The 21150-nt window shown below is 51.3% G+C and overlaps 1 protein-coding gene across 1 annotated transcript; it reads left to right on the top strand.

Annotated features, from left to right (window-relative positions):
* Positions 1 to 10035: 10035 nt before the first annotated feature.
* On the top strand, positions 10036 to 17517 carry KRT84 (keratin 84). The gene is made up of 9 exons (XM_037137495.2): positions 10036 to 10587; positions 11779 to 11987; positions 12604 to 12664; positions 13136 to 13231; positions 14144 to 14308; positions 14488 to 14613; positions 15098 to 15318; positions 15750 to 15781; positions 17171 to 17517. The coding sequence occupies exons 1-9, from the start codon at positions 10036 to 10038 to the stop codon at positions 17515 to 17517; spliced, it is 1809 nt and encodes a 602-aa protein (XP_036993390.2).
* Positions 17518 to 21150: the final 3633 nt, after the last annotated feature.

The raw sequence follows: 21150 nt of genomic DNA, 5'->3' as shown, positions 1-21150 counted from the left end.
CCTGCCCTCGGGTTGCTGCTGCTATTGCCCATCCCACTGTCACGGAACACCCAGAACAGCACAGAGTCTGCAGGCCCTCCTTGTGAACCTGGTTTGTGTTGTGGGCAGAAGAAGGGGGGCACTGCGTCCGCCTTGTCTTCTTTGAAGCAGTTACTTTTTGTCTTTTTCCTCTCACCCCAGGCTGTGTGAAGGCATTGGGCCCGTGAATATCTGTGAGTAGATGTGTACTCCCCAGGGGCTCTGAGGGTCTTGGGGGCCGATCAAGCCAACATAGACTACAGCACCCCTGCTCAGACCTTGGCATGCCTCTTCACCCCAAAGGAGGATTCTGGCTGCCAGGAGCTCCTGGTCAGAGGGAGAAGCTCCCCTGCAGGGCTACATAAGGCTTTGGGAGTCCACATGAGGAGCAGGTCTGCAGCATGGTCTCCGGGCTTCAGGCCCGGAAGCTGCAATCATATAACTGATCAGGATATGCTTTTCCGGAGAAAGGATTTGAAGCAGGCTCAGACAAGCAGACAGAGAGAGTGAAGCAGAAGCCAAGGCTCTGGCGATAGAGGAGAGGCATGTGGGGAACTCGTAGGTACTTTGTGGCTGGGGTGGGAACTGGTAACTGAGATGGGAGGTTCCTTGGAGGTGAGTGGCAGCAGGTGGGGGCCAGGGCCTGACTGAACAGTTCAGGGCAATGACCTCGAAGCCAGGCAGTGCAGGGCCCTGAGCATCCTTTCCTATTCCCACAGCCGTGAGCAGCTCAAAAGGTGCCGTCTTGTATGAGCCATGTGTGGTCAACACGCCCTTGCTGAGAACCGAATACTGCCCAGGGGGCACCACTGCCCTCAAGAACAGTGGGGGCTGCAGCGTGGTGGGCACCGGTGAACTCTACATCCCCTGCGAGCCCCAGGGGCTCCCGGGCTGCTCGAGCGGGCAGAGCTCCAGCATGAAGCTAGGGGCTGGAGGCGGCTCCTCCTCCCACAAGTGTTAGCACTGCTTCGGAGGCTGCAAGTCCAGGATGCAGGGCACCAGCCCCCAGCCTGGATGTTGCCCATGCTTACCAGGGCAGAAGGCCAGGAGATTCCAAAACCCCACCTTGCTGTATTGACCTCAGGTTTCCCTTGGATGTTCATTGGGAGCCACTCCTCAAATCCACTGTATCTTCTAGAGTCATTTTTCATTAGTTGTGTGCAGACCCTGAGCTAGGCCCTGGGATGGGGGAGGATGTGAAGAAAGGAAGGCATCGCCCATGCCGCCTGGACCGCTGCTGACAGTAAGGCCCTAGAGTGGCCAAGAGAATGGTGACAGTGCCCAACCTCTTCTCCCCTGGGTGAGGAAGCCAACAGGCACATCACAGTTCTGATTTGTGGATTAAATCACAAAGTTTCCCCACAAAGCCAGCCTCCCCAGCCCCTGGAGGTTCCCCACTTCCCTTACCTCTGATTCTCATGCCACTAAGAATAACAGACTTCTTTTAATACCCACCTAAATCATTCACCATTGCAAATGTCAAAAGGAGACATTCCAAGATCCCATTCTGAAATGGAAAGGCAAGGGCCAGGATTTGGGGGCCACTCAGGACCTGCCCGCGGTCCTCTCAGAGAATACAGAATCAACAGGTGGCCTTTGGGCGGTGATTTACCTGCTCAGATGCGTTGAACTCACACTATGAAAATATGCCTTTTCCTGGGCTCACTTTGGCCGCTGATGGTGCAGACAAGCCTAGAACAAAGGCAAGGGGACGAGGAATATTTACTTGACAGAGGGACAATAAAGAGCCGGCATTATTTGCTTAGAGGAATCAAGCCCCACCCCACCTCGCCCCTGCTGTACATAGCCCCCTGGTTCCTACGCTCTCTCCCTTAACTTCCTCTTCTTTTGGGTCTGATACAAATGTGTTTTCCTGGCTAGGGCAATATAGCGCCTCCAAACCCTATTGGAGGCTTTAGCTCTGGGGCTGCCAGGGCGGAGGAGGAGGAGGTGCTGGGCTGACCCTATCCCTCCAGAGCCCTCCGGGGAGCCCCGCCCAGCTCTAGATCCACAGAAGCCTCACCCACCCAAAGATCCACTCCACCAAGAGCCTCTGGGCTTGTCTGTTCCCAATAAATTAACTGTTCACAGGTTACAAGGATCAGGGTTATTCAGTCTGCTCTGTGGGGTGTGGAGTGAGGAAGCTCCTCTGAGGGGGAACAAATAAGCAGCCTTTGGGGCCTGGAAGCTGCGGGACTTTGGGTGAAAATGAAGGTTATTATACAAATGGGAAAATTACCTATGAACAATTTACAAGCAGCTCTTGGAATCAATGTGGACCCATACAAATTGCCCTTAAAAAACGCACATTGCACCCCAGTAGTGTACAAGGCACTTGCCACATTAAAAACCGCATGCCCATTGCACACAGGCTTCCTTGCAACGTGGTCCCCTGCACCTGGGCCCCTATCTTGTCTACATTTCTCTGGCTCCAAGGCCTGGGCTCTGCCTCCCCATCCCGGACCCGTCTCGGTGCAGGACAGCACTGGCCTGGGGAAGCAGTGAGGACGGGTGGCAGCCCAGCCAGGAAGAAGGTCCTTCAAGTCTCCTCTCCCTGCTTAGGGAGTCCCAAGGTCTGAGACTTTGGTAATTTGGAAATGAGACTTGGTACTAACAGTTTCACCCGCTGTGGGGCCCGATGGCCTTCCTGTGGTTGGGGGGTCGATTCCCTGAAACAGCCTCCCACCACAAACTGCCCCTGTGGCTCCCCTTCCTGGGCCTTAGGCAGCTCCCATTCCCCACAGCCCCACACAGAGTGTCTATTCCGTGCCCAGCCCTCCACAAGCAGCTGGTGGTACTGAAGTGACTAAGGCACCTTCTGGACAGTGGAGGGGCATTGCCTCACAGAGGGGTCACTGATGAGAGCCAGGGAGTAGAGCAGCAAAGAGAAAAAGCTGCTCCTGATGATGCCCAGCCAGAGAGACTCACAGGGAGGACTGGAAGGACAGAGTCCAAAGGGAAGTCTAGGTGTCATACTTGTGGGCAGAAAATTCCAAAGAGCCCATCCCCTTACTCCTGTAACCCAATACATATTTGCCAAGTACCTGCTATGGGTCAGGCCCCCCGGGGTCTGGTGAGGCAGTGGTGAACGAGACAGGCCCAGTCGGGGCCAACCCTCCCAGCAGGCACAGTAGACAGGGTACCTAGTGCCAGCACTGCGGGGGCTGCATGCTGGTGCAGCCACTCTGGAAAACGGTCTAGTAACTCCTCACATGTTAAACATGGAGTTACCATGTGACCCAGCAATTCCACTCCTAGGCATATACACGGGAGAATTGAAAACCCACGTCCCCACAAAAACTTGCATGTGGATGTTCATAGCTGCACTGTTCACGATGACCAAGAGGTGGAAAGCACCCAAATGTCCATCAACCGACAAATGGATAATGAAAATGTGGTGTGTTCTTACGATGGAATATTATTCAGTCATAAGAGGGAATGAAGCGCTGATATGTGCTACAACATGGCTGAACATTGAAAACATTATGGAAGGTACAAAAAAGCCAGACACAAAGACCATACAGTATATTAAGAAAGTTCAGAATATACAAATCCACAGAGAGAGCCAGCAGAGTAGGGCTGCTCAGGGCTGGAGGAAGGGGAAGACAGGGAGAGGCAGGGTGGGGGAGCCATGGGGGTGATAACTAAAGGGGTTTTTTTAGTGGTGGTGAAAATGTTCTAAAATTGACAGTGATGATGACTGCACACACCTAGGAATGCACTGAAGTCACTGAATTGTACCTTTTAAATGAGTGAACGTTATGGTGTGGGAAATACATCTCAATACCGAATAACAGGGAATGCAGACCTGGAACAGAAAACCACAGACGTGAGACCTGTCATGGAGGGGACATATCTGAGGGCTCCACCCTAGCACAGGCCCTACAGCCAGCCAAGCTCCTTGCTGATTAATATACTGAAGCTCTGAAAACTTACAGGATGCCCTGGCCTAGGAGATTCCAACAGACCACCCACCTCTATCCCACAAATGACTACCTGAGGCCCAGGAAACCCCCTGCTGGAACAGAGGTGGGGGGAGGACAGGTCCTCCACCAGCACTGAGTGGTGGGCTTGGGTCTGTGGACCATCCCCTTGGAACTTCCCATTTCAGAGCGCCCAGGCCACTGAGGAGGGGAGGCCAGACTAAACTCAGTAATGGAGGTGCCCCAGGTCAGGCCTGGGTGTGAGCTCAGAGGCCTGGGCACACCCCCTCTAGAATTTCCACCAGGGGAACTCCCTTAGTGATGCGTGGCAGTGACACCCTGTCCCCCCACCCCCTTCTCTTCCCAGAAGGTGAATCAAGGCAGGTGGAAGAAAACTGCCTCCTAGTGGTGGCCCAGTGATTCACACTCTGCTCACCTGGGCAAACACCTCCTGAGTCCCCCCCCCCCCCCCCCGGGGCCAGCCTCAGAGGACGCAGGGATACAGAGAGGATCAGGCCCAACTCCCTGCCCTGGGCAAGGAAGGGAGACTCCGCTGCATGAAGCCACAGCCTCAGTGTATTCCATTCACCTCAGAACTCCAAATCCAGGCCCTTCCCAAGAGGCCCTGTGAGGACTGGTGGGGACCCCCCCCAAGAGCCAGGGGTGGGTGGGAGAATTCAGAATGGAGCTCCTTGTGTCTGTGTCTCTCTCCCCAGAAATGTCTCCCATTTCTTTGTCCCTCTTTTTGCCTTCTCGCCTGTGCCTCTCTTCTCCTGACAAGGCCTACCTTGCCCCCACTGACCGCTTCCTCAGGTGCTCTCTGCTTTATCCCGCAGAGTCACTTGTCTCTCTCCAGGATCCCTTCCCCAGCCTGGCCCCCTCAGGTGCACCCACTACTGCCACTCTCCACTGGAGCTTGGATTGGGGGCAATAGTTTCAGAAATGGCACTGTGAGTAGCGGAGGGGAAACTGAGTCTGACAGAAGGAAGAGAGCTCGGCACCAGCCTTCCCAGCACCTACATACAACGCTGGGCACAAGTCAGCATGCAGTAAAGGTTTGTGGAAGCAAATTGACCTCACACCCATGAGATGCAATATTTTCACCCTGGACAGAGAGGCTGTGTGGGCAAATGAGGAATCCGGATTAAACCTGAAACAAATCATCCTGCCTGAAGGGTGGGGATGGGCCCAAACAAGAGGGGTGTGTTATCTCTCCAGGGAGGTTTCAGATTCTGTGTAAGCGTCATCAATCTGAGAGGGCATAGGCAGGGGTGGACTCAGCCTCTCCCACTGTCCCCCCTCCTTCCGCTGAGGGACTCCTGAGCCTCCTTTCTCACAGGGCGAGTCGCAGCCTGAGCACCTCCCTGTGAGGGCCTCTCTCCAGCACAAACTTGTCTCTGGGCAAAACGGAAACACTCTGAAGGTGGCTTTTAGTAAAGCCTTCTAAGCATCTGGGATTTCCCTGTCCCCTCTTTCCCCACCACATCCTCCAGTGCGCGCACTCACACACACAGCGTTCCCAGACCCTGTTTAGCCCCCCTCCCCCCAGTGCTCCCCCCTCCCTGCTGCACAGATAGCTTCCGGATGAGCCAGCAATCACCCTGCAGCAGCAGCAGGAGACTCTCCCAGCATATCTGAGGATTGCATTCAGGCTGACTGACAGCAGGAAGAAGAAACTGTCAGGGTAGCAAAACCTTCAGCCTGGAGTTTCGAGGGCGACTCCTCCCCCTCTCCCCACCTGCCACCCCCTAAAAATGACTGAGGGTGGTGTTATGCATCATCTGACGAAATTATGCCTCAGAACTATAAACTGCTGATGGTGTCAGCTCATCCCAGAACTGGGGTTATGCTTGCCTGGTCCCAATTACCCCCACCCCACCCAGCCTGGTCAGGGTTGAAGGAAGCTGAGCCCAGACAGGGGACGGTCCCAGGAATGGCTGATGAGGCAATGAACACCTGCTAGAGCGGGAAGGGGGTGGAGTGCTGGACCGGACCAGGGATGATTACTTACAAGAGAAGCGAAGGGAGGATTGTGTAAGACAGAGGAGAATGGGCAGAGGAAAACGACGGAGGGAGGAAGGAAAGACAGCAGGGGAAAATGGATGACAACAACCACAGTGTACACCCTATCCCCTTCACATTCATCCTCGCAGTGCTGGGAAGCAAGGACCATTCCATTTTACAGAGAAGTTAAACAATTCTCCCCAGGTCACTTGTATACCAGAGAGAGAGAGTATTCACAGACTAGCGGTGCACAGTGACAATAAAAGCTGATCAACGTTTAGTTGGTTATATTATTGCTTTTTAAGTTCTCTACAGACGAGCTCGCTTTATTGCCTACTACCCAGAAAAGAACCCCGCCACCACCCTGCCCTCCGTGCATGCCGTCTGAGGTCACACTGCTGTCAGGCGGCAACAAGGGGAATGAATCCAGGTCCATCTATAACTCCAAGGGCTAGGTCAAGTCTTCTGTCCTGGGCCTGGCACGCTAGCTGCTGTTCTCTATGCCCATCCCTCCAGCTCCCCTCTCCCTTTCACCTCCATAGGGGTCCTCTGGTCCCCTCCCCTCTCTCCTGGATCCCCTTGCTTGGCCTCAGAAGAGGGGAATGCCCTTTCCTACAAAGCACCTCCATGACCTTTCCCATTCAAGCCCCCAGAAGCTGGAGCTGGAGGGCACACTGGCTTGGTTTCCCTGTGAGCATCTGAGTTTCTGCACCACCAAATACCTAAATTCCTCTTCCTGGTACAACCTGCTCCTGTCTCCCACTTTCCCTCCTGTTTTTAATCTCTGTGGTGTATCCATTCATTCAACAAAGCCATGTAACATGCGTACCATATGCCCTACTCTACTGCACACTGGAAACACAGAGGGGAGCAAAACACACAACAGTGCCTGCCTCCCGGAGCTTTATTCCAGCAAGAGATGGCAGCCTACAAGCCAGCAAATCCATTCGGGATTGGGCCTCAGTGGTGAGGACTGCTAAGGAGAGAAGGGGCCATGAAGGGGAGATAGCCAGTACATGGGGGAGAGGTTTAAATAGGGGTGACCTGTGGTCAGAGACCTGGAAGAGCTGAGGGATGCAGCCATGTAGCTATTTGAGGACAAAGTGCTCCCCACAGAGAAAAGAGCAAGCGGGAAATTGTGTACAGCAGGGGTTTTCCTGCCTGTCTGATGGACAACTGGGAGGCCAGGGTGGCTGAGGGTGATGAGGATGGTGAAAGGGAAGAGGAGACTGTGTATGGCATTTACTCTGAGTAGGATATAAAGCCGTTTAAGGGGTTTGAGCATAGAAATGTCATGATCTGACATGTTTTTAATGGGTGACTGACCATGGTGTTAAAAGAAGACTGAATGAGGCAAAAGAGGACACAGGGGAGAAGCTGGAGGATACACCAGTGGTCCCTGTGGGAAGTGCTGAGCTTGGGCCCACCTGGTGGTACCACTTGGGGTGGTGAAGAGCAGTAGCAGATACATTAAGAAGGTATGATTTGCCGATGGACTGAATGTAGGATATGGAGAAAACAGAAGAATAAAGGCTGGCTCTCAGAGTTTTGGCCTGAGCTACTGCAAGGGTAGTGAGCCTGACAAGTGGAACGTATTTAGAGTGGGAGAACGGTTTCTGATATATTAAGGTTGACATGCTTGTCTGATATCCAAATAGAGACATTGGTCAAAGTATACATGTGGAGTCCTGGCCAAGTGGCTCAGTTGGTTGAAGTATTATTCCATACGCGAAAAAGTTTGGGGTTTGATCCCCAGTTGGGGCACACATGGGAGGCAACTGATCAATGTTTCTCACATCAGTGTTTCTCTGTCTCTCTCTTTCTCTCTCTCTCCCTTCCTCTCTTTCTAAAATCAATAAACATATCCTTGGGTGAGATTTTTTTAAGTATACATGTTTGGTGCAGAGGGGAGTCCAGGATAAAGATAGATAGGCCCTTGGCAATCATCAGTGAATAGATAGTATTGAAAGTTATGAAGCTGTATGACCTCAGCAAAGGAATGAATATACAGAGAGATGAGAAAAGGCATAAGGGCTGAGTCCAAGAGTGCTGCAGTGTCTAGAGGTTGGAGATATGAAGAGAAACTGCTAAGAAAAGTAAAAAGAAGCAGCCAGTAATGTGACAAGAAAATCGGAAGAGTATAATGTCTGGAAACCAAAAGAAGAAAGTATTTCAAGAAAAAGGGAATGACCAGCGATGTCAAATACTGCTGCTAGGTCAAGTTAAATGAGAACTGAGAACAGGGCCTGATTTTAGCAACAGGAAGATCACTAGTAATCTTCACAAGAAATATTCTCTTGTTATTATTTTTCTGCTTGTTCTTTCATTAGATATATACCTGACAACTGGGTTTATGAAAAATAGTAGTAAACTAGGAATAGAGGGACACTTCCTCAACTTGACAAAGAATATCTACCAAAAAACCTATAGCTAACATCATGCTTAATAATAAGAAACTTGAAGTTTTTCTACTAAAATTAGAAATATGGCAAAGATGTCCCCTTTCACCACTGCTTTTCAACATCATACTCAAGTTGTAGCTAAAGCAATAAGGAAAAAAGAGGTGTAGCAATGGGGAAGGAAGAAAGGAGCTCCAGTCAAAAGCACATATTCTCTTCCAAGCATAATCCCAAGCATTCCCCCCAAAATTCCAGTGTGCAGTTAAGCATAAGCTCCCCAAGGCATGAGGCAGGTAAGACAAACTATGTCACCCACTAGAATAGAAAAGGCAAACACCTGCCTCTGGGTCCTGAAGTATCTGCAACATTGATAAAAAATGATAACAACATCCAGCGGCTTAGAACTTTTTATTTTTCTATCTTGATGCTTATTGCTTTGTATCTCTCTATCCTAACCAAAGATTCATCAATAATGTAAGCGATCTGCTCAGACAGAGCTAGAGATGAGCCCTCATGTGTAGTAGGGAGAGGGCCTCAAAATCACGTGGCTAATTTTTCACACAGAGAAATGGCCAAATTATTGGTGTGCTTTGGCCTCAAATTATATGACAAAAGTATTGACTGGTTGAAGTCCTCGAGATTAATCTTCCCCCACCATCATGAGGGCAGAGACCATCTTTTTTATTTCTGTACTTTCAGCACCAAGCACAGTACCTGAGACAGCGTAGGCACCTGATCACTGTTGAATGAATGAGTGAATGAATGAATGAATGAATCTCCTTTGAGTGTCTCAAATTAGGCATGTGTCTATACTACTGCAAATGAGCTTTACCAAAGATTAAACTCCTAGGTAAACAGCCAAATAAGATCATAGAGGATAGATAAAATACTGCAAAAGGTTTCTGGACTATTCAGGGGTGTCCAACCTGCAGCCCATTGGGCACATGTGGTCCAGGATGGGTATGAGTGTGGCCCAACACAAAACTGTAAACTTACTTAAAACATTATGAGATTTTTTTGTGATTACACATTGCAATGTATTTAACATGTGGGCCCAAGACAACTCTTCTCTTCCAGTGTGGCCCAGAGACTCCGAAAGGTTGGATACCCCTGAATTCATCTACAGAGATGCGATAAACTGTATTCTCACCATATTATTTCTTGATAAGAGCTCTGCAGATCCCATCTCTCTTCTGCACACCCCATCTCTTTGGGGGCTTATGTCTATATAGATGTATCCCTTGTGAGCCTCTTCGTAGAGCTATTACCATCCTAACTTTCTGGTGGTTAGCCACACTTGCAGTGAAAAAGTCTATTGGATTTATGACTGAAACAAATTAATGTTCCCATAATGGCAATTGTGGTGGACTTGTGGGGGAAAATAGGGCCATAATGTTTATGTGTTTATGCATTTTTAATGTTTGTAGGTTTGATGTTATAACTCTCATCCTAAGGAGAATAGGTGTGTCTGATTAGCTCATTTTAAGAAGGTTATAGGCATGAAGAGTTTCTGCTAACTACCCAAGCTCATAAATGCATCCAAATGGCCTTTTCCATTTTTATGGGGCCAATCCTCACATCCCCACACACATAAAAGGGGTGAGAGGCATCCTCTAGCCTCAGAGGGACTCCTAGCTCCAGCACTCCGCACACTCTGCAATCACTGCTCTGCTCTCACCCAGGAAACCATCATGTCGTGCCGCTCCTACCGAGCCAGCTCTAGTCGCCATGCAGGCAATTTCAGCTCTTGCTCAGCAGTGGTTCCCCAGAACCTGAACCGCTTCCAGGCCAGCTCTGTCTCCTGCAGGAGTGGGTCCAGCTTCCGAGGCTCTGGAGGCTTTGGTAGTCGGAGTGTCATCACCTATGGATCATGCTCACCCAGGATAGCAGCTGGAGGCCCTCGTCCCATTCGCTGTGGAGTTGGCTTTGGTGCTGGTAGTGGACGGGCCTTTGGCTATAGTAATGGGTATGGTGCTAGCCTAGGGTTTGGGGCTGGCAGTGGTGTTGGTCTGGGCTTTGGAGCAAGCAGCTGCCTTGGCTATGGCTTTGGTGGCCCTGGCTTTGGCTACAGAGTTGGAGGACTTGGAGTCCCAGCAGGCCCATCTATCACAGCAGTGACAGTTAACCAGAGCCTACTAACCCCTCTCAACCTGGAGATTGACCCCAATGCGCAGAGGGTGAAGAGGGATGAGAAGGAGCAAATCAAGACCCTCAACAACAAATTTGCCTCCTTCATTGACAAGGTACAGCTCAATATTTGGGTCTGGGATCATGAGAGCTAACATGCATTGGGTTGATATTTTCCTTAAGAAGAAATGGCCCCAGTCTAGGGCATCAAACTTGACCCCTAGATCCTTCAGGTGTCAACCAAAGGCATTGCAGTATGATTTCCAGGTCATTCTGCTGCAGAGCAAGGACAAGCTTGAGGAACGCTGCATGATGGGGTAGACTAACACCGAGGTTGTATCTTCAGGAGGAAAAAGGAACATCCAGTCAAGTCTGAGAGCATCTGGACAAACTAAGACCTACTACTTAGTCACTTAGAACTATCTCCTAAACAGGCTGGAAACACTAGGACTTCAGCCAAGTGCCAGCTGTTGTAGGTTTAAAAGGTTTTATCCTTTGAGTCCTCCATGACATCTTTGAAGTTTTCATAGTTCCTGAGGCTGGGTGGCCACATCTGCCCAGGCTTAGGAGATTGGAGAATGGAATACAAAACAAAGAACCCATACCTCCATGGGGGTTATCCAGATTCAACCTAGGTACCTAGATTGAGAGAACTAGTGGGTAACAACCATGGGTAGTCACTGATCTTCAGGCTGATGAGAGGAAGGGTGATGTGGAACTGACATCCCACAAACTAGGTCTCCATGGAGTGAGAATGCTCTGATTGTGCCTGAGTGTCATGTCTGTGAGCTTCAGTTTCCTCCTCTAAAATGATGAGTTGGAGCAAGTGATCTCTATGTTCTCCTCTAGCCCTGTAAGTCTCAGCAGATGCAATATCTGGGATGGTCAGTATGACCCACCTCCTAATGCCATACCCCACCCTGGATGTACTTTAATTTGCTCCTCATTTCCTGTCAGGGATGTCTGACATCAGTTTTCACAAATAGACAAACCGAGCTCAGGCAGAATCAATCTTTCAAACTTCCAGGTACACTGGCTTACACCTTTCTCAGAGGGTAGAAAGAGAAATAGTCCTGAGGTGCTTTGTTTCAAAAGCCTCTGTTTGTAGCTGAGCCTGGCAGAGCATAAGGAGGGCATCAGAGACCTGCTCTTCCAGGTCCTACCAAATTAGAGGAGGAATGAAAGTCAATGGAGGAGAGAACAATGTCACCACAGTGTTGAGAGTCTGGCCATCTGAAGAGCCAGTGGACGGGCAGGTGACTCTGTCAAGCACTTCAATTGCCCTTTCTGTGCCTCTGCGGTTGTAGGTGCGGTTCCTGGAACAGCAGAATAAGCTTCTAGAGACCAAGTGGAACTTCCTCCAAGAGCAGAAATGTGCCAGGAGCAACCTGGAGCCCCTCTTTGAGAACTACATCACCAACCTGAAGAGGCAGCTGGATGTAGCCAACAGTGACCGGGCTCGTCTAGAGGCTGAGAGGAACAACATGCAGGATGTCCTTGAGGGTTTCAAGAAAAAGTGAGTGGCATCTGGACTGCACTGACTAAGGATGGACAGGTCCCAATCCCTGAAGTGGCAGCCAAGTTCAGATGAGAGCAGCTGGAAGAACCAGGGTTGAATGTGGGTTTCAACACCCAGCCTGGACACAGAGGAGGGGGGCAGTGATATGTAAGGGATTTGGAGCAGGCCCTTTGTGGGTCCTGAGGGAAAAGAAGACTTAGAACTGGCATGGTTTTTTTCCTAATTCTGACTGTGGGGATAGGTGAGTTAGCCCCAGAGAAAGGAGCATTCTCTGGTTTTGAGAATAGTGCCCAGGTTCAACAAGTTGGGTCCTATTTACTCTATGGTCATTGTCAGTGACCTTAAATCTTTTCTAGCAAAGGAGCATGGTAATGGACTTGATTTTCAGGTCCACGTTCTATATGAGAAAGTATAAGGGGGTTGGAGAAATTAAGGGCTACTGGTTCATATAAGGTCTTAAAGAAGGGACAGAGTGGCTGAGAACATGTAGGTGTCAACAGGAAGCTATGCTCCTGGGTGGGGCAAAGAGGTCTTAAGATGCTCACTGGGGAGTTGGAAGTCACTGGCTCTCAGTTCAGAATGAGAACCCATCCTCTTAATTCTTATAATCCAGGTACGAGGAGGAGGTGGGATTCCGGGCCAACGCTGAGAATGAGTTTGTGGCTCTGAAGAAGGTAAGGGAGAGCAATAAGCCCAGGCAAACTTCTCCTTTGGACAAGCAAAGGTTCTTGAAATACCCCATGAAAATGGTCAGGTGGCCCTGTGGTGTGTCAGACCACTCAGAGCAGAATCCTTAAGGTCACACAGGCTTCCCTTTGAAGTTCTAATTTGTCTCAGACTATTTAAAATTAGTTAGATTATTTAGATGTCCTTTTAAGAGTCTTGGATTATCCAGATTCTCCTTGCCTTTAAATAAGCATCGGGAAAGTTCCAGCAGCCCCAGGGGAGTTTTTATGCTGCAGCAGGGGAAGCAGGACAGTCACTATGCTGCATTTCTACCCAGTGACTTTACCACCCATCCCATGGCTTGGCCTGAGCCTGTGGGGATTGATCTGATCTTCCCACCCATCCCCAGACTCTGCCAAGGTGGGGAGGCTAAACAGTGCACAAGTAGTGAGCATCTTATCCTTCTCTCTTTTATGCAGGATGTGGATACAGCCTTCTTAAAGAAATCTGATCTAGAGACCAACGTGAACACCCTAGCTCAGGAAATTGATTTCCTGAAAACCCTGTACATGGCGGTAAGGGCCCATCCTCTCTGAGCCATGTAAGATCAGTGATTAACCTAGACTCCTTGGGGGCTTCGCCTGGACTGGCATATTTTCTAACACATGCTGCCATTCATCTCTCCTCCCACTGCAATCTGTATCCTCTATCTGTGATATATCTACCAGTGGAGAAGGAAAGGTAAGCAAGGCTTCTCAGCAGCCTGACTTAAGTCTATGAATAAACTCCTTGGATCTATGACCTAAACTCTTGTTGACCAATCCAAATGTTGGGGTCTAGGAATGTCACTTCCTATCTATTGATCAAAGGACTCTGGAAAATTGATTTGCTAGAAGATGTAAGAAAAATTGTGTTTGACTTAATTAGTCCAATGAACCAGCTCTCTTTTGCTTCATAGGTGATCTGTTTGGTCTGGTATAGATCCAGCCAGAGCTGAACCTCTGGCTCTGAGGGGAAATGCTAAAGAAAGCTCCCTTTGCAGCCTCTACCTTGCAGGCCAGTTCCATGCTCCTTGGTTCTATTAAGGACTTGGGATATAAAAATTCCTAGACTAACATGGTCTAAATTAGTGTTGGTTCTCAACAGTCCATGAATGGCACAGCCACTTCATGCAAAGAAAAGTTTGAGTCCCAGCATGGCTGTCACTCCTCTTTACCTAAAACCTCGGCCTCCATGGTCTTGATATTCACCAAAGCAAGTTAGGGCCCTAGAGGGATATCTCCAAGTACATGTAAGAGTTTACAGTCAGATGTAAATGGTTCTCAGTCGTGTTTTTTTCCCCTTGTTTTGGATGCCCTGCTCCACTGCTTTGCTCTGAACTAATAAGCAATGCTCTCTGCTCCTGCCACCACATCCTGGGGACCTGAGGCAACATCCTGGCCACTAATGGGACTGAATCTGTCTATCTTACCAATCCTTCAACACAGGAAATTGAGTTGCTGCAGTCACATATTTCAGAGACATCGGTCATCGTGAAGATGGACAATAGCCGGAACCTGGACTTGGATGGAATCATCTGCGAAATCAAGGCCCAGTATGAAGAGGTTGCCAGGCGCAGTCGGGCTGATGCTGAGGCCTGGTACCAGACCAAGGTGGGCAGAGGGGGGCTGAAGAAGGGAGGTAGGCAACCCTGCGGTGAGACTCATGTACAATGAAGTGGGCCCCATGGAGGTCTGAGACTTCCAGCTCAGTCGAAGCTGTGGTCTTGACCCAACCTTTGAGCCCTCAGAACATCCCTTTCTCCCCACCACTGTGCCCCCCACACACACAGTATGAGGAGATGCAGGTGACAGCTGGCCAACACTGTGACAACCTGCGCAACACACGGAATGAGATCAGTGAGCTGACCCGCCTGATCCAGAGGCTGAAGGCAGAGATCGAGCACGCCAAGGCTCAGGTGGGCAACGGAAAGCTGAGAAAGCCCCAGAGGGAGGAAGGCAGGGCTCTGAGATTTGAGGATATGCAAGTCCGATGACATGGGAGAGACCACTAGGACCCAGAAATGAAGTGATTAGTCCAGGAAGACTTCCTGGAGAAGGAAAATGTGAGAGGAAAGGAGGGTCTACCATATAGAAGAAAGGGTGGGACCTAATCTGGGGGGGGGTGAAGGTAAAGGAGAAAGAATAGCTTTACCCTCTGAACCTCATGGCCTTGGAGCAGCAGATGGCAGGAAGTGCAAAGTCAGTGGGAATGGGAACTGAAGAAAAGGAGCACTTCATCCGTCCCTGGTGACATCAAACTGCGAGATCACAGTCCCTAAGAAAGCTCCATCCCTGACTTGGCACCAGGCTGTGTCCCCACTAACAGGGAGCAGTGTTTCTAGCCCCACATGGGGATCCCCTAGTCTCTGCCCAAACCCACACAAACTGCCCTCCCTGCAGCGAGCCAAGCTGGAGGCCGCGGTGGCAGAGGCAGAACAGCAGGGTGAGGCAGCCCTCAAGGATGCCAAATGCAAGCTGGCCGAGCTGGAGGGTGCCCTGCAGCAGGCCAAGCAGGACATGGCAAGGCAGCTGCGCGAGTACCAGGAGCTGATGAATGTCAAGCTGGGCCTGGACATCGAGATCGCCACCTACAGGCGCCTGCTGGAGGGCGAGGAGATCCGGTGAGCGGTCTCAGTGCACCGGGAGGGGGTGAGGTCAGACCTGGGCATCCGGACTAAGTAGGGGCAGGGGGCAGGTGAAGAACTGCTGACATAATCAAACTCTGGAAGTATGAGAGCCTTTTCTGCAAACATTAGTCAGGTTGACCCTGGCAGGGGATTAGAAGATGACTAAATCTGTGAGTCTTAATGCAAGTTCGTAGACAGGCTATACCAGAAATAGGGGAGTTTTGTTGGATTTGGTTAGCTTGCTAACTGGTCTTGGGATGGGGCTTAAGAACACACTGTTTTTTCAAAGCTCCGGATGCTTGTACAGTTAGGGGTGAAAACCACAGGTCCACTGGTCTGCTCAGCCAAGAAAGCCCTTCTGAGAGCAAGCCAGTTTTCAGGGAACGACACTACTTTTTAACTGACTTCTTTCTTTCTCACTCCAGGATCTGCGAAGGTGTTGGACCAGTAAACATATGTAAGAAACTTAAAGTCTTTCTCTCTTCACATTTCTCTCCTGGGTCCCTTCAAATTTCCTTTAAACTCAGGCCCACATTGGGGTCAGGAGCCCATGGCTGGGCTGGCCAGGATGGTCAGGGCAGCAGGGACTATGTGGCCCCTGGCCTGGGAGCACCCCTTACCAGAGGTCTGAGATCTCTCCAGGGCCTGCCTTCCCCAGAGTAGCAACTGCCGAGGTTTGCAGGACCTCATAGGTGGGACAGGGTTCCAGAAGAACAGCAGCCCTTTCATTTTGAGTGACTTTGTCCTTTAGGGACAAAAGTCAGAGAGAGGAATGAAAGGGCCTCTGCCAGGGAGCGCCCTACCTTCCTGATGGCAGGATATGGGACAAGGCTGAATGGAAGTCCCCTGCTGCTTCCACTAAAGTCTGGGCTGTGCCCGGAGCATGCAGGGCACCATGCCTGGCACTGCAGGGTGGGGCACAAAGAGGGTGATCCCCCGCCCCTGCCCTCTAGAGTTATAATCTTCCTGAGAAGATGAGTCCTGCCCACTATCAGCCCACTCCTCAGAGGAACCCTGGGGGGAGGAATACACACAGGCAACCTCCTCTCCCTCACTCAGGGATAATACAGGATTTGCCAGAAGTCACACAGCCAGTGGCACAACCAGAATTCAAACCCAGATTTCTGACTCCAAAAGCACACACACTGCTGCATGGTAGAACCGAGTGCTCCCCGGGTGGGTCAGTCCATCAGAGCGCAAGGGCTGGATGACAGCGCCCTCGAAGGGCGGGGCTAGTGCGGAATGGCTTTCCGCAGGAGGTTATCCTTGAGTGGAGGCCAGGGAGGATTCCAATAAGAGAAGAGGCGAGAGGAGGGGTGCCCCATAGTTGAGGGCTGGCCTAAGCAAACGTTCATCAGATCAGGGTCCTGGGACACTGAGGTGTGCCAGTGGAAACCAAAGGGCTATAAGTAGGGCCACCAGTGGGTCAGAAGAGAACTGACAAGTGACTCATGAGAGAGGCCATACGGGGACAACTGTGGGGCAGGATATAACTGAGAGACAGGAGCCTCGTGGCTTTATGAAGGCTACTGCTCCATCTCATAATGCAGTGCACTGTCCTCCCAACAAAACCCAGCCCGACTCTGGCCAAATACAAAGGAGAATCAACCTGTGGCCATGTGCACACATCTGGAGAACTGACCGAATCTTCCACTTCACTCTGAATGTTTGACTCTACGAGAGTCACAGCCCCTGAGTCACCTAGACAAGAGGAGGGAACAGTGGGTACTGACTATGTGGATAATAGGGGCCCCTTCCACCCACGCCACTTCCCTGATGCCACCAGCCCTGGCCCCCACCCCACAGAAGGACTTGGCAGCCTCGCTGATGTTTCTTCCCCCTGCAGCCGTGAGCAGCTCCCGCGGTGGCACGGTGTGTGGACCTGAGCTCCTGGCCACCAGCTCCACCCTCTCCCGCAGCGGAGTCGCCTTCTCCAGCGGCAGCATGTCTTCTGGCGGCCTGTGTGGCTCCAGCCTGGGTGGCACCCAGGTTGTCATGGGCGGCGGGAACCTGCTGAACACAGGCTCCCGGGCAGGCTCCGGCTCAGTGCTCCTGGGGGGGGCCTGCACCCCCAGCGTCCCCTGCCCGCTGCCCGCCGAGGGTGGCTTTAGTAGCTGCAGTGGGGGCCGCAGCATCCGAGGTTCCAGCGTCCGCTTCGTGTCCACCACCACCTGCCGCCAGTCCAAGTACTGAGAATCCAGTGCCAGCCGGCCACTGCCCCCGGAAGAACCACCTCAGAGTCTCCTGCTTCCATCCCCAAGGCGTCTGGACTTGGGGTGGGAGGGGCTACCTCTTCCCCAAGGAGGTGACAGCTCTGCCTGGCCTGATGCAGGGGGGGATATTTTTCACTACCCAGGCGGTCCATCCGCAGCCCCAACCAGATTGGTCTCTGCCTGACTCCCAATTTCCTTCCATTGGATCAATACTCACCATCCAGCTGAACACGCTCAAGAAATGCAGATTCAATACGATTACGAAAATCTGTGTCTGGGAAGAAAAGCAGTGGCCCAAAGCCCCAAAAGAATGTCTTTGGGCATCATCGCCATCCCAGCTTTGGATTCATTCAGAGAATGCGAAGTTGACTGTCCACCTGCAGGTGTCCTTGGCCCGCCACCCTTGGCTTCTTTCCCCTTCCTTTCCCTGGCAGAAGAAGGCTTTTTCCTTTCTTCTCCTGACCCAGAAGGATCCACAGTTCTTGGTGGCCCAAGGGATCCCTTAGTACCCCGAGATGGTTCTTCTCCAAGGGGCCTATGCCCTGGCTGCTTCTTTTCCTGGGTTGTTGGTTTAACTCCACGGCATGTGAGCTCATGAGGGGGGTTGGGTGCTCGTGGAGAGGTGGGCTCTGCTACACCCTGCATACCTGTTGGCGGGGGAGGCCCAGCCTTGTCCACTGCAGGAGGGTTTATGTCTGTGAGCTCCAGGGAGGCCTGGAGTCGGGTGGGGTACCTGTTTGTACTGCTCTTTGTGTTCCTTGGTTTTCAATAAACTTGCCACGCTAACATCGCTAGGACACTGGCCTCTCCTTCTTGATGCTGGGGAGGGGGGTTTTGGCCTCCTAGACCCATCCTGAGGGCTTGCCAAGGGCAGAAGCTGGTATCCTGGGCACAGGGTAGGTGCTGAGAAAAGAGGGCTCAGGTCCTTCCCAGGCAGGGCTCACAGTTCAGTGAGGGAGAGAGACATACAGCGAAGGCTCTGAACACAAGTGTCGAGCAGCCCACTTCTCTCCAGGCATTGCCCCGCGGCCCACTGGTGTCCTTCTGACCAAGGGGTGCCCATCCATCTTCCCTGGATCCCCCCCACACTCAGGTGTCCTCTGGGATCCCTGCAGGGATCTCCTGAGTTTCCTGTCCCCACTCTTGTCCTCAACCAGCTCATTCACCATGATGCTGCTATACAGGTCTTTCTCACAGAGAAAACTGACTGTACTTACAGCCCTTGGTGGCTCCCCATTCCCTTCCAAAGTAGCTCAAACTTCTTACCATGGCATATAAACCCCGAGTGACGTGCTCACACACTCCCTGCCATCCCCACTTCCCATGTGCCCCATGTTTGGCCTATCATCCTTTATTTGTTCAATCAGCATTTGGTCAGTGCTTGCTACACGCCAGGCCTGATGCTGGGAAAGTAGCAGAAAACAAGACTTGGTCCTTGTCCTCAAAGAGCTTACAGTCCTGCTTGATAGATGGACAGGCAAACAAGCAATTGGGACTCGATATGCTACACGCTGTGTTAAGGCTAATGTCAACGCTGCAGGGCACAGAGGAGAGGCCCACCCAGGCTGGGGCATCATTAAATGCTTCCAGGAGGATGTGGTGTCCCAGCAGAGATGTGAAGGACGATGAGTCAGCCATGCTAAGAAGGGTGAATTGTCCCAAGCAGAGGCAACAGCGTGTGTGCGAACCAAGAGGTTGGAGAGAGCGTGCTCAGTTCAGGGACCTGCCTGGGGTTGAGTACGACCATAGCGCAGGCAGGGGCAGGGGTCAGCCAAGGTGCAATCGTGACCAGTGCCCTGGACAGAGCCCCACTGGCCACGTATCTCCTGGCAGGGACTGCGTGCTGCTCTACCTCACCTCCAGGGTCCTCCTTAGAGAGCAGGAAGCTCATCTTACACCTTTATACATGTTGCCTTGCTCAGATTTCATCCAGCAACCGGACAACTTACAGGTTTTTCTGCTCACAACCTAAGGTCTGCCTGACCTGGGACTCACCAGCCACCTGCCCTCCTGCTTCCAGGGTCTCCTGACTTCCCACTTCATCTCCCCTGTGCAAAGTCGCACACACCTCTCAGGTGACAGCAACACCAAGGTTGCCCCCATCTGACCTTGCTGCCTCTCCTCAGCCAGACCCACATTCACCCTGTGCCAGTTATCAATTTGCCCCAGCTCCAAATTCACCCTTATTGCCCACTCTATGAAAGTGGATCTGACCCCTTTAGAAGTTTCCCTTTGCCAGGTGGCATGACATTAAGCCTTGTCCATAAACATTGCAGACACACTGCAAAGTGGAGATTTGCTTCCATTGCACTCTCTCGGCAGTCTCCCCAGCGGAGATGCCTGCAGTGCAAACGGTGCCTCCACCTCGGGCCCAGGCTGCACAGCAGCAGCAGTAGCCAGGAGCTGCCCCAACACTCTCATGGGGCAATTGCATAGCAAAGTGCCTCCAGGAAGATCCCCCCTTGGGATAAGCTTTTCCCAGCACCCGAAAGGGTACATTCTGGTTTAAGTCTGGATGGAAGGTTTCCAGCAAGTTCCATTGGTGTAGCAGCTGGCGAGCAGTGGCTGTGCCCTCTCCAGTGGGGTCTGGATATCAGCTGTGGCTTTTCTCTGGCGCTTCTATCACAGGTCTAGATGCTATTCCTTACATGCGTCATTTCTATACTCACTAGAGCTCTTTTTCCCTCAGGACGCCAGCCCCCAGTATTATCCATGCTGAACTTCCCATGTTCAAGTTTCTGTGTGGTACTGTCCCTCGACTGACACATGCCATTTGGACGGCATTGCTTCCAGCCTCTGGGGCCAGGCAACAAGCCAGCACTGGGACTCCTCAGGACCCAGCCCTCGGGTCTCTTCTCTTCTCTCTCTATCCCACCTCGTAGGTGACTCTGCCCAGCCTCGTGGTTCTAAATGCCACCCCATATGCCAGTGACACCTGAGTCTACATCTCCAGCCCAGACCTTCCATTAACTACAGGCTGGTACACACGGACTGCTCACCGACTTCTCCACCTGTGCATCGAAGGGGCGTTTCACAATAAATGTCCAAAAACGAATGCCTCATCTACCCTCTTCCCCATCAGTGCTGCTTCCAGAATAATGGCAACTTCATTCAGTTGATTAAGAATAAATAAATAAATAAATAAATAAATAAATAAATAAATAAATATCTTAGAATCATCTCTAACCCCTCTGTTTTTCTAACATCCCCATATTTATCCCATCGACATAACCTTCAGGTAACATCCAGCATCCAGCTGCTTCCCCCACCTCCGTGACCACCACTGAGGCCCCAGTGCGTGGCTCAGGCCTGGACCACTGCAGCAGCCTCCTCACTGGGCTCCCTGCTTCTCTCACCTTCTTCAGTCTGTTCCCAGAAAAACAACCCAGGTGATCTTGTTCAGACTAAATTAACTTCCAGGTACCTGCATGATGGAGTAAGCCTATGATATAGCCTGTCTCTCCCACTGATTACAACTAAAACCCCCAGATAAAGTTAAAAAAAACTAAACTTCTATCAGAAGACTCCAAAAAGTAAACAAAAGCAGGCAGATCATGGTGGGACGACAAAGCTTGCAGAAGTGACCTATGTGTCTTCCCCTCTGTTCATGCGG

This window comes from Artibeus jamaicensis, unplaced genomic scaffold (genome assembly GCF_021234435.1).
Source record: "Artibeus jamaicensis isolate MK-2021 breed Jamaican fruit bat unplaced genomic scaffold, CSHL_Jam_final contig_233, whole genome shotgun sequence".
Lineage (NCBI taxonomy): Eukaryota > Metazoa > Chordata > Mammalia > Chiroptera > Phyllostomidae > Artibeus > Artibeus jamaicensis.
Note: the sequence above shows the minus strand (reverse complement) of the source record. Positions and strands in the feature narration are given on the sequence as shown.